At 36.0% G+C, this 14,415-nt stretch overlaps 1 protein-coding gene across 5 annotated transcripts in view; it reads left to right on the top strand.

The window, feature by feature from the left end:
* Positions 1-14,415, top strand: part of MRTFB (myocardin related transcription factor B) — a 252,576-nt gene that overhangs the window by 122,691 nt on the left and 115,470 nt on the right. For all 5 annotated transcript variants that reach the window (XM_072942165.1, XM_072942164.1, XM_072942166.1 and 2 more), the window contains one exon: positions 11,056-11,272. In XM_072942165.1, coding sequence (XP_072798266.1) covers positions 11,119-11,272 — 154 coding nt within the window. In that variant the 5' untranslated portion in view covers positions 11,056-11,118. The remainder of the gene's footprint in view (positions 1-11,055; positions 11,273-14,415) is intronic.

The following is a 14,415-nucleotide window of genomic DNA, read 5'->3' as shown; positions in this document are numbered from 1 at the left end:
TGATGAAAATGTCCTGGAGTTAGATAATGATGGCTGCATATCTTGTGACTCTACTAAAAATCACTGAATTGTACACATTAAATTGGTGAATTTTATAGTATATGTACTATATCTCAACAACAACATAAAAACACTTACCTACTGTAAAACTAATGAAATTTTCACAGCTGATTGAAATTGCTGTTTTATGATCTATACCAAAATGTGTTTAATGGAGAGAATTCACAAGTATTTTGAAAGGACTGTGATGCAATGAGAATAAATTATTTCATATTTAACTAATGGCATTAGCGACTTACGTATAATTGTACTATGTGCCAGAGTGCTGTTATGTAACTCTGAATACGAACTTTTATTTGATATGTACTGTAAACTGTTGCCTCAGAGTACAGTGTTAACACATTTTGCATAAAGTTTGACAGTAGTGGAATAATATCTAAGAAGTAATTTGTGTTAAGAGACTCCAGAAAATTTAAAAAGGCCCAAGTTTCTAATTTAAGATGCCCTTGGCATCAACATCAGTTTTAAAATGTTTTGTGGTAGAACTTTCTTATCTGTCCTCTGCTTGTTCGGTTTGTGGGATTGCCAACCTTCTTCAACCTCTTTGTCCTAGGATGTACTGAATGGGCATGGCTGGGAGATGACGCTGAAGTCTGGTGATGCATTTCTGTTCTAACTAATTAAGTTGTGTGCTAACCAAAGTCAGCTGTGTTTATTCCTAAATATGTTTATGCCACTAGTCGTACTAGTCATAATTATGTAATTTAACTAAATATTATATAAACTGATGAAATAGGAATGCAAAAATGTTAAATGTTGAAACCACAAAGTCATGTTACTTAATACTATTGAATCAGATGTGGGCGAGAAACTTAAAAAATTGGGTTCAAGATTGTAAAAATAAAGACACATTCTGTGCTCAAACCCTTTAACTTTTTGTTCTACTAAATTTAAAGGAATAGAAACTAGAAATCATGGACAGTGATGGTTTATTCCAGACTGCTAACACATCTGCAAAGAGAAGGCCTCGTTTGGAAGACTGGCAAACAAATGGACATTTACGTAAAAGAAAACATCTTAAGATTTTTGTGTATCAGTTTTAATGATTCCTCTATTAACTGAGTTTTTCAATTTACCAACTACCTGGCATGGTTCCTTCAGACAAGAGGGTTTCTCCTCCGGTTAATTAAGTATCAAGAACTGGATTATAAATTGGGAGGACTTGTGCAGAAGAGGACTCATGGTCCCAGCTCTGCTACTTAACGAGATATCTTGGACAAGTAAATTAAATTTTTTTGGGTGTAGTTTACGATACTTTGTTTAATACCTTCGTTTAAGCTGAAATTCTGCTGATTTCTAATGTCAAGAAGAGTAAAGAGCTAGAAAACAGCAAGAAGAGACTGCCCTCCTTCTAGTGGCCCTCTCTCTCTTCCCCTTTTTCTGTTTTTCTCTTTTCCGCTTCCCTTCTCCCTGCCTTGAGAACTTAAAAATAGGCGTACAGTATTTTTTTAGCTGTTTAATAAAACACTTGTTTAATCTGTTTACAGATATTTACTTCTTAGCATTTAAACGAAATGCTAATCGATGGTTCAGCAAAATTAGAGTTTGTTTTTAACCCAGTATTTGATAAATATGGAAATCAACTCAGCTTAAAATTAATCCTCCAATCCTTATTCTTTGAGAATCATTCATTTTGAATAAGCTTGGAAAGTGCAATTGTTCAAGCTAAACTTGGGTTTTTGCTATTTTACTTCGAGAACAAATAAAATTTTTTAGTTCCTTAGGTCTTTTTATATAGTACTTTAAGAGCCATATGTGTTTTAAACTTTTGCTAATTCAAGTTTTTATTTATAGGTGTTTTGTAATGAATATTTCAGAAACACTCTACTTAAATGTTAGTTACAGCCCTTTAGAATGCATCACTTTGGAGAGTGTTAAGTTTACATTTTGCTCCATGTTATGTTCATTTGAAACGAGTCTGCAGTAAAGAAGTTAAAAAAATAAATCATCACATTGGTGTTTTTAGAGTTGTAACAGCCACTTAAAGCATAGAGCGTGGTTATGTAACTGTTTCTGTGCATTGTCAGTATTTGGTACATTTGGAGTACATTTTTGCTGTGTACTTGATGGCTAACATAAAAATCCAACTGCTACAGATAAAAGCCCTACTTAGAAGTCATTTATTTGAAAGAATTATAACCTGATGTCAAAAACACGTCCTGTTTATGTGCAGTACATCCACAGCTTTAGATTTCATTTTCTTCCGGTCTGGAGTTTAATTCCAGCAACACGCTCAGTGTCTGCTAAAGTGGAACAATAAGAGGAGAGTGTTTCCTTCATGTGCCGTGAAGCAGGTGTGTTCTGCTCACTCCTGTTACTCACTAATGTTGTGTCGTCGTTGCCTGGTTTACAAGGCCTTGACCTCCAGGAGGCACAGGGGTTATGAATGAGTCGTTGTGGAACCCCAGTGCCTGGCACAGCGCCTGCTGCTCTGGACGGTCCTTCTGTTTGTGAAGAGTTGTGCAGATGGGCCTTTCACATCTTCATCTCCCTCTTCCGTACCACCTCCTCCTCCCTCCTCCTCCTCCTGTCTCTTCTGCTTATTTGCACCAACTTACTTGTGTTTTGGCACATAAGTGTTGTGTTAACAGTACAAGGAATATGGGCGCTAAAGTTGGAATCTTGGCTTTGATGCTAATCTTTCAATTTTGTTTGATCTTTCCAAGCCCTGGTTTTCTTATCTGTAAAGTCAGAGGAATACTTAGCCACAGAGAGGTCATTAGGACGAGGTTAAAGAAAGCATAGCGTATACTTAGTGCCAAACTGAGTAGGAATGTTCTTCCCTTTTCTTCTTTTCATTTGTCATTTCCTATTTTTTGAGTTAGGAAACCAGATCCCTGAGAGGTTAAGTGATTTGTCTCAAATCAAATAGCTGTCTTGTTGCCACACCCTTTTTTCAGAGTTCCCTCCTAGGGGCCGGTGATTTCCCACTACTCATTCCTGCCGACCAGCTTTTCCAGCTGCCCCAAACTAGAAACCTCAGCCACCCTCCATTCTTGATAATCCTTTACCTTTCAAATGAGCCAGTCATTAAGCCTTGAAACTTTGTCTCTTAAATATTATTAATATTATTTGAATTTAATTCCCCTTTCTGCATCTCTGCTATAACTTAGTCCATCAGCTTTTCAGCATGAGTTTTTTTTTTTTTTAACATCTTGGGCTAATCAGTAGCCATATTTTATTTTATTTTATTTTTTTTATTGAGGTATAGTTGATTTACAATATTATATTAGTTTCAGGTATACAACATAGTGATTCAGATTTTTTATAGATGATACTCCATTTACAGTTATTATAAAATATTGGCTATATTCCCTGTACTGTACAATATATCCCTGTTGTTTGTTGTTTTTAAATTTTTAAATTTTTTATTCTTTTGCTTATTTATTTATACATAGTAGTTTGTACCTCTTAATCTCCACCCCCTATCTTGCCCCTCCCCCTTCCTTCTCCCCACTGATAGCCCCTAGTTTGTTCTCTGTATCTGCAAGTCTGTTTCTGTTTTGCTATATTGACTTTTATTTTTTAGATTCCACTTATAAATGATAACATACAGTGTTTGTCTTTCTCTGACTTTTTTCACAAAGCATAATACCCTCCATGTCCTTCTATGTTGTTGCAAATGGAAAACTTTCACTCTTTTTTGTGGCTGAGTAGAATTCCATTGTGTGTGTGTGTGTGTGTGTGTGTGTGTGTGTGTACATACACATCACATCTTCTTTATCCATTTGTCTGTTGATAGACACTTAGGTTGCTTCCATATCTTGGCTATTGTAAGTAACAGTGCTGTGAACATTGAGGTGCATGTATCTTTGCAAATTAGTGTTTTCGTTTTCTTTGGATATATACCCAGACGTGGAATTGCTGGATTATATGGAAGTTCTATTTTTAGTTTTTTTGAGAAACATCTATACTGTTTTCCACAGTGGCTGCACCAATTTACATTCCCGCCAACAGTACGAGAATTCCCTTTTCTCCACATACTCCCCAACATAGGCTATTCATCCTGAGACTTATCAGTAATATACCTCTGCCAGAATGATCCTTCAGAAATACAAATCTGTTCGTATCACTGTTTCTTGGAATCCAGATTTCTTCACAGTTGTGCTTTAATTCACTATGCCCTGTCTTCGCCATGTCGTGCTCTTTCTACACTGACCCCCATCAGCTATTAGGCCATAGCTGTTCATTCCACTGTACTTTTACTGATAAGAAAAACTTCTGTGCCTGCAAATTTCTGTTCATTCTGGGAGACTTTCCTAACTTACCCAAATGCAATTAGACATTTAATTCTTTTGGCTTCCATAGTACTTTGTACCTACTTATATTCTATTTTTTTTCACACATGTAGTAATTTTCTTCTGACGTCTCTTTCCACTCATTGGGCAAATGATTTATTCTCTCTGTAAGATCCATTTGATCATTGATTGTCAACACTGGCTACACATTAGAATCACTTTATCCAAAACAATTGTATCAGAGTTTCTGGAGAGCCTTCCCTCTACCCCCACCCATTCGGGTTTTTTTTTTTAAGTCCTTTAAATGATTATCATATTGTGAGGGGGGCTGAGGAGCACTTATACTAGACATAGATTCTAAGATACCTTTCAGCGAAAATGTTCTGTTATTCTACGAACTTAAGTCTTTTAAAATATAAGCGCATTCAAGTAATCAAAACAGGAATTAAATTAGAAAAAAATAAGGGAGCAAAAGGAAGTATTTGAAGGAAGAACTAATAACATAAAATAACCCAGGGTTAATATCACTAATTTACCCAACCCAGTGACACAAAATTCTGTTTCTCAAAAGTGCATTTGATATGATATTTTCAGTTTGTTTGATCATAGGACTTAATAGTAAACACTCTTCTAATGCAGAGAATTACTTTTTGTGTGTGGTCAACTCTGTCTTTGAACTTCTTGATCCAAGTTTTATCTTGTTTTTGAATTTAGAAATTTATTTTTACTGGCTGTTAGCCAGGGGTTTTCCTAATGTTTGTAATTCAGGGGAGCTTTAAAAGGTAGGGACAATAGTCTTGCTGTTGCTAAAACATTTTTTGTTGAATATGTTTGGATATTCTACCTCTGCATTTGGCTGATTATGTATTAACTTATGAAATTTGATATTGATATTCTTGGAACTCATCTACTACTTAGCATCTCCTTTATGTAGTAGTGATTATATACTACTTTACTAATATTTCATATGGATTAGTCATTACGCACAGTAAGGTACAGTGGAAAGAAGTTTGGCTTTGGACTGCACTTGGTTCAAAACAAATATTAGTGTTGATTTGAGACTACCTTAGCCCAATATCCCAGCATCTTTTGAAATATAGGATCATTATTGGTGTTATCTTGACTTTATTCAGAAAAAAAGATATGAGTAAATCAGTAGATCAACAAATAAAAAGTGTGATGCCTCTTGTTTTTTCCTGTACTGTTTTTTCTGTCTCTGGTGTAGTATCTGACAACGAAGCGGTTTGTTTTTTGAGAGCAGAAGCCATATCCCAGGTTGATCTTACTAATATGGTACTGTGCTTTGACCTCGTGCTGGATAAATGTTGGATTAATTTCATTTTGGAATGAAGTTATGTTATTGGGATGTGTCAGATATTAGCCCCATATTCATTCATTCTGTCAGTATAAGACAAATTAATATTTTATCACAGTTTTTCTTATTAAAGCTAAATGATTGTTTTACTTTCATAACTAGATTATGACCCAATGAAAGAATTTGTTTGAATGCCATTTCTTTAACATCTCAATTATAGACTATTGGACAGAGTGTTCCTTTATGTTTGATGTTGGATTTCAGTTTCAAAAGAAAATTATCAAACATTTAAGCAGATATTAGGTGACAGCTTGCAAATTTGGTAGTAGAATTTCGGAACAGAAAGAGTCTACACTCCATCAAAAATGCTCATGAAAATTAAGTTAAATTGTTTTAAACACTTATTCTCTTTTTGCTACATTTTGTAAAGACTTTCTTAGCTTATAATTTTCTTAATTTGGAGGGATGTGTGGGAGTTTAAGGTGAGCATAATGTCAAGGAATAACAGGTTGAAAAAATTCTTCAATATGAAGAGCAGGTAACATTGCATGAAAATATTTTAAAATCTTATGCCTAAAGGATCTTCCAAATCATTAGCACTAATGTTTTCAGAGTTAACACATCTTGCCATTATAAGGGCATTATAGTACTTGTTTCTTAGAATCAACTTGCTGTTACAGATTTTATGTTCTATGAATAAATAATTTGAAATGAAAATTCATGCCGAAATAAGTCATTTTGCATGCAGATTCACATACCTAACCCTTCCTTTTGAGGTCTACTTGAGTTGATGTTAATGTAGTTGTTGCAGCCTTCCTGTGCATCTTGTGTGACCTGTCTTTTTCTATCCATTTACTTCCATCCTGTTATGTCTTCATATTTGAAGTATGTCACTTTTAGGCATACATTTTTAGATTTTTAAAAATCCATTCTGTCAATCTCTTTCTTTTAATCATAGTGTTTAGTCCATTTACATTTAATACTATAGATAGGGTTGGCTTTAGGTCTACTATTTTACTATATTTCTTTTGTTTGTCACATCTCTTCTTTTGTTTCTCTAGTCCTTCTTTTTAGTTTACTTGAATATTTTTAGAATTCCTTTTTAATATCCCTGTTGGCTTTTTAGCTGAAAGTATTTGCTTTTTTGAAAATGGTTGTTCTGGGAATTATTATACCTTAACTTCTCAATCTATTTCAAGTTAAAGTTGTACAAATTCTCTATAATATGTAGAAATATAAGAACGTTATAATACAGTTACCCCTCCCCCATCCTTTATGCTATAATTGTCGTATATATTATGTCCGCATACATTATAAACTACCTAACACAGTGTTAAAATCTTTACTTAGAATAATAATATTAAAGAAACCAAGTGAGAAAACTGGTCCTTAGTATTTATCTACATGTTTACCATTTCTGATGCTTTTCATTCCTAAGATCCAAATTTCTATGTGGTATCACTTCCCTTCAGCCTGAAGAAATTCTTTTAGTGTTTCTAGTCATGTATGTCTACTGATGCCAATTTTGTCTTCATTATTAAAGGGGCTTTTTGTTGGATATGAAATTCTGGATGAACAGTTATAGAGACTCTGGATTCTCTTGAGATATTTTAGTAGGCAGTTAACTTTGCTGAACTCACTTCGCAAATTCTGTCTTTCCAATAGTGAGCAGCAGCTAAAATCTCATTTCTGTTTTTTGCCTTAACTGGGCTGTTGGAAGTCTGTCCTGCATGTGCATAATTTTGGGGTCAGCCAGAATATTGGGCAGAGTTTATACACTGAATTTAAAGGCTCCTCCTTTGTGACTCTCTCCTTTCTGAGAACTACATAAAGAGTAAAGAAGTAGATCCATATATACATGGTCAGTTGGCTGGCAACAAAGGTGCAAAGGCAATTTAGTAGAGTAAAGATAACCTTTTCAACAAATGGTGCTGGAACAGTCAGATATCTTTATGCCAAAAACGAAAAGCAAAAGACTTTGATTAATATCTCATAGCAGATATAAAAATTAACTCAAAGTGGATTATAGATTTAGATGTAAAACATTAAACTATAAAATATCAAAGAAAACATAGGAGATCATCATTGTGACCTTGGATTAATCAAAAATGTCTTACCTACAACAAAAACACAATTCGTAAAACAAAAAATTGATAAACTGAACTCTATCAAATTAAAAACATGTGCTGTTTACAAAATACTATTAAGAACATAAAAAGATAAGCCATAGACTGGGAGAAAATACAGGCATACCTCGAAGATATTGCAGATTTGGTTCCAGACCACTGCAGTAAAGCAAATATCACAATAAAGCAAGTCACACGAATATTTTGGTTTCCCAGTGCATATAAAAGTTATGTTTGCATTGTACTGTAGTCTGTTAAGTGTGCAATAGCATTACTTCTGAGAAAAATTTGTATACCTTCATTAAAAATACTGCTAAAAAATGCTGACTATCATGTGAGTCTTCAGGGAATCATGATCTTTTTTACTGGGGGATGGTCTTGCCTCGATGTTGGTGGTTGTTGACTGATCAGGTGGTGGTTGCTGAAGGTTGGGTGGCTGTGGCAATTTCTTAAAATAAGACAACATTCGAGTTTGATGCATTGAATGACTCTTCCTTTCACAAATGATTTCTTTGTAGCATACAATGCTGTTTGATAGCATTTTACCCACAGCAGAACTTCTTTCAAAATTGGATCCAATCCAATCTGAAACCCTGCCACTGCTTTATCAACTAAGTTTATGTCATATTCTAGATTTTTGTTGTCATTTCAACAATTTTTACAACACCGTTACCAGGATTAGATTCCATCTCAAGAAACCATTCAAAAGAAGCAACTCCTTTGATCATGAAATTGCAGCAAATTCGCATCTTCAGGCTCTACTTCTAATTCTAGTTCTGTCGTTGCACCACATCTGCAGTTACTTCCTCTGTTGAAGTCTTGAGCCCCTCAAAGTCATCCAGGAGAGTTGGAATCAGCTTCTTCCACATTCCTTTTGCTGTCGATTTTTGACCTCTTCTTGTGAATCACAAATGTTCTTAATGGCATCCAGAATGGTGAATTCTTTTCCAGAAGGTTTTCGATAATACTTTGCCCAGACCCACTGGAAGAATCACTGTCTATGGGATATCCCTTTGAAATGTTATTTCCTAAATAATAAGACTTGGAAGTTGAAATCACTTCTTGACCCATGGCCTGCAGATGGATGTTGTGTTAGCAGGCATGTAAACAACAGGAATCTTACAGTATACCTCTCTCCGTCAGACCTCTGAGGTGACCAGGTGCATTGTCAGTGAGCAGTAATATTTTGAAAGGAATCTTTCTGAGCAGTAGGTCTCAACAGTGGACTTAAAATATTCAGTGAACTGTGTTGTAAACAGATGAGCTGTCATCTAGGCCTTGTTCCATTTATAGAGCCCAGGCAGAGTGGACTTAGCATAGTTCTTAAGGGCTCTAGGATTTCCAGAATGGTGAATGAGCTTTGGCTTCAACTTAAAGTCAGCAGCTGCACTACTCCCTAGTAAGAGAATCAGCCCACCCTTTGAGTCTTTGAAGCCAGGCATCTAACTTACTCCCTCTAGCTATGAAAGTCCTAGGTGGCATCTCCTTCCAGTGTCAGGCTGTTTTGTCTACACTGAAAATCTGCTGTTTAGGGTAGCCGCCTTCATTAACTATCTTAGCTAGAACTTCTGGATAAGTTGTTGCAGCTTTTTCGTCAGCACTTGCTGCTTCACCTTGCACTTCTGCGTTGTGGAGATGACTTCTTTCCTTAAATCTGATGGACCAACCTCTGCTAACTTCAGACTTTTCTTCTGCAACTTCCTCACCTCTCATAGCCTTCATAGATTTGAAGAAAGGGTCTTGTTAAGTCTTTGGCTTAAGGAAATATTATGACTGATTTGATCTTCTGTCTATTCCACTAAAACTTTTTCCATGTCAGCAGTAAGGCATTTTCGCTTTCTTATCATCTGTGTGTTCACTGGAGTAGCACTTCTGATTTCTTTCAAGAGCTTTTCCTTTGCGTTCACGACTAGGCTAACTGCTACAAGAGGCCTGGCTTTCCAGCTGTCTTGGCTTTCGACATGCCTTCCTCACTAAGCTTAGTCATTTCTAGCTTTTAATTTAAAGTGAGAGACATGCAACTCTTCCTTTCACTTGAACATTGTAGGGTTATTAATTGGCCTAATTTCAATATTGTTGTGCCTTGGGGAATAGGGAGGCCCAGGGACTTAACCGAAGAAGATATGCAGGTGGAAAATAAGCATATTAAAATATGCTCAACATCATTAGGGAAATGCAAATTAAAACTACAAGATACCACTACACACCCATTAAAATAAGTACAATTTTTAAAATTGACCATTATCAAGTGTTGGCAAAAAATGTAGAACAACTGGAATTCTCCTTCACTGCTGGTAAAAATGCAAAATGGCACAGCCACTTTGGAAAGTAGTTAGTTTCTGTAAAATTTAAACACACAGCTGCCATGTGATCCAGTCATTTCACTCCTAGGTATTTATCCAAGAGAAGTAAATGCATGTATCCATATAAATACTTGGATGAAAATGTTCCTAGCATCTTTATTTGTCATCGTCAAAACTGGAAACATCTCAAGTGTCCAGTAGGTGAATGGACAAGCAAACTGTGATATGGAATGCTACTAAGCAGGCAGCATATCAGATGCTTTGCCATTGCATAATATGGACCACCGTCCTTCTAGCTTTCAGCTTTCTGTAACAGTTTTCTTACTGCCCACTGCTCAGCTCCTAAGCCAGTGTCACGTACTTGGGATTTTTGCTGTGTCTTTGGTACTTCTGTTACCAATGTCTGTAGCAGTCAGGATGGGCCAGGTTATGCTGTGGTAATAAACAACCCCAAGTCTCAGTGGCTTAAAGTAAAGCTTCGTCTTTGTCATGAAGTGTTTTTCCATGGTGGGTTGGCTGAGAGTTCCGTTCTCTGCTCTCCCTGAGGCCCAGGCTGGTGGAAGAGTCATCGTCTGAAACACTGCTTGCTGCTGTGAACGGTGACAATATGAAGTTGTTTGATTTGTAGGAGCTGAGGTAAATTTTCAAGTCAGACTGCTTCTTTTGTTTACATCAGGCATTCATTGACTTTCGTCTCGTTTTAGGATGCATTAAAATCTTTTAAGTAATGACACCAATAACTGTAACTTTCTTTGATCCATGGTGTAAAAAAGTATATAAAATATCTTTAAACTTTTATTTACCTAGTAAGCACGTTTTTAGATGGGAGGTGTATTATTCTTGTGTGTTGGACCAGGAACCTAAATCCAGAGAGGGTAAATGAATTGGCACTTGCCACACAGCAGTGAAACTGAACTAGAACCCAGGGTTCCCATTTTAATACTTTGGTAAAATTCAGAGGAAACATAAATGTCCCATCTATTTACACATTCTTTTTTTTTTTTTTTTGACAGTCTCTTCAACAGGCCACACTTACGAGGTGTCTCATATCCCCTGTTGCTGGTGGCTGGAACACAATGGATCACACAGGGGCACTAGACACCGAGGATGAGTTGGGACCTTTAGCCCATCTTGCTCCAAGTCCTCAAAGTGAAGCCGTTGCCCACGAATTACAGGAACTCTCCTTGCAGTCCAGTCAGCACCTGCCCCCTCTGAATGAAAGGAAGAATGGTGAGTTTTTCGGCCTGTGCAGTGTGAACTTTGATTTAAATACGTGCCTCTTTGGGGGCCAAGTGTATCCCTCTTTGGTAGAAATGCTTTTGTCAGTTCCATTTGGCAGACTGTCACAGAGGTGAGAACCTCAGTGAGTGCTTGCTAGTTTTGAGTAACAGGCAGAATTTAACTTTCCATCCAATTCTTTCATTATTTCTCCAGTAAGTATCTTTGGTAGCAACATTATCCTTGGAAATAAGCTTTAGGTTCAACCATAGCACAAGCAGAAGATTTCACACTAGATGGCTTTGGGAAGTAGCTTCCTGTGCTGATTCCAGGGAAAATAGATTGTGGATTTGACAAGATTTTCCTCCCATGTTCCCCATCTCCAGTGTGTTGCACCTTAATTTCAAAATTGGCAAAATTTGAGCTATCTTAATGCTGACTGAGAAAGCAAGAATTTCTTGTTTGAATATTTTTTGTATTAATGGGTATAGGATACGGCCATATTCTCAGTCTTTGACTGGCTCCTACTTGTTCACAAAATGAATATTTTCTGTTCATTTGTTTTCTGCTCAGGAAGTTCTCATTGATTATACAGGCATCCCAGAGTCTCCAGAAAACTCAATACTGTCAGTTTTTCACAAAAATGAATAGAGCTAGATGATATACGCTAATTTTTTAATACTTAAAACGTAAAAACTAATAAAGTATTAAAATTTACAAACACACGAAGCACACATAATAAAAGAGCAGAATGAAGGATTTCAATTGGATTTGTCATGCTTTCTGTGGTTCTGGTGAATCTTACATCCACAGATACATATTTTGTTATTTCAGTTTTAAAAGCTGGAAGAAATAAAACTGGTTCCCTACAGAACATTTCCTTGTGTATCGTGTTACTTATCTTTTCTGGGTTCTAAGTATTTCCTAATCCTTTTCATTATTGGCCTTATCTTATTCAGGAAAATGGATAAAAGACTATGCTGTTACTCTCGGTTCTTTAGCACATGTCTTTGGATTATGCTTGTTCTCCTTTCAGACAAGATATCTGATTCTTGTCTCTGATGCTTATCAGGCACAACCCTTGTCCGGTTTGATTGTTATAAAGCGACACTCAGCTAGGGGCTGTCAAAGCCTTCCGGAGGCTCTAGTTTGCTGGTGATGGCTGTAGAACTGGTTGGGAGCCTAGCTTTACCTTAGGCAGTGGTGGAGAGAGTGTAACTGCATTTACTGAAATGTGACTGGATTGCTCAGATTTACACAGTTTACTTGGACTGATATAATATTCAAATCATAGCCCTCAAAAAAGAATAAGAGTTGAACTGGTATAAAACTGCAATAATATACAGTTACTTAAGAAAATGGTCACATAGAGCCGAGGAAGGAAGTATGGCAAAAGGTCATGCTTTGTGGTGATTTTACTTGATGCAGCTTACCATGTTCTCTTGCAAGAATGTTCTCTTGAATATGTGTGCCTGAACATAAGGTAAGCCCAAATATGTAGTAGTCTTTCCCTTAGAAGCTTTTAGGGAGGTAGATGAAATGGTAAAATTTTAAATTTACTAATTTAGTTACAGGTACATAATTGGAACCATATATTATGAAGGAGTGCAATAACAGGGAAAGATTGCTTTATCCACACTCATATTTCATAAAACTGTCTACCCAAACTCTATCTGTGAATCTTTGTGGTGTTTTATCATCAGTAGATCCCCTTTGCATCATCCACCTAGCACTGAAATCCAGAGCGTACCTTCATTTCTGCCTCTCTTGTTTGAGTTACTGTAGTTTTTGAATACATGCGCAATCTGACACTGAAGATTTTATATCTAACCCACAAGTACCATTTGCAAAACAGTGGGACTGTTTTTGGTTTTTAGCGTATCTTATAGTGTTGTACTCTTAATCACTCATGTTTGATTTGTGGTGATTGTAACATTTTATGAGGCTATAATTTCTGTTACAGAATTTAGTCTTTTTTTTCTTCTTTTTTTGGGGGTTGGGGTGGGTAGGTAACACATTTACCAGCTTAAAATGTAAAGAGGGTACAAATGGGTACACAGTGAAGATTGTTGTCCCTTAGCTGCCCAGTTACTTCCCCAGAATCAACTGCTGGTACTTGTGTTCTTTCTGAGAGAATAGTGTTTGACTCCTTTTTTAAAAGCAGTGTTTAAAAGTCTTCTTTGTAACAACATCCAACACTTTCAATTTTAAGGTTATTACCTGGGAATAATTAATGTGTTGGTTCTTTTCTCCCTTTTTCCCCCCTGATACTATTAAGACATTTCTGTAAACATCCTAACACTAGCTTCAATTGAAGTTGATTTTTAAGCCAATGCGTTTTCCTCAAGAACTTTTTTGTTCAATATTAAGTAAACAAAAGAGCATCTCATAATATGGAATACTGGGAAAGGATTCAAATATGAGACAGTGTTGTTTTCTAATAAGTGACCTCAGGAAGTTAAAAACCTTACCTTATATTCAGGCATATTACACTCTAATTTCAGGCTTATGATGTATTAGCCTAATTTGCATATCCATACCCAGTCATAAATGGAATTGTTGCACAGCGATCAGAAATCTGGGTTTTTGATACAGAAATGTGAGTAGAGTAGAACCACATCGAGCAATCTGTAGGTGCAAGAACCACAAATTTCTTACCTTAGTGAAATTTTTTATATTTATTCTTCATCTTTTCAGGTCTTCTCAATGCCATGTTTGAATCATCTCATGTACAAAATGTCGATGTTGGCCTCAAAATTAATTTCTGCAAAGTACTATTTAGATATTATGAAATAATCAAATGTAGATATTTTCTTGGTGACTATGTTTTATTGTTATTGCCAAGCATTTTAATTTCACTAGTTAAATTATTTTCTGTTGGGGAGGAAATGATGATATTTCAATTTGGGATTAGTGTATAGAAGGGTTGTATCACCATATAGTTTATAAATAAACTTTACAAGAAAGTGAAGTAGATATTTAAGTACAGTAATGATTCTAGGACCTACCTTTATTTTTAATTAATACATACATTGGCAGTGGTAGTGGAGTGACAGAGTATTCCCACTACTGGAGTAAATGTGAAAGATGTTTAGAAAAGATAAGCTAGGGTTTTCCTTTACCTCTGAATGTGGCCAAAATAATTCTCAAAAATA

This window comes from Vicugna pacos, chromosome 18, assembly GCF_048564905.1.
Source record: "Vicugna pacos chromosome 18, VicPac4, whole genome shotgun sequence".
Classification (NCBI taxonomy): Eukaryota; Metazoa; Chordata; class Mammalia; order Artiodactyla; family Camelidae; genus Vicugna; species Vicugna pacos.
The sequence above is the reverse complement of the archived record's forward strand: the minus strand, read 5'-3'. Positions and strand labels throughout refer to the sequence as shown.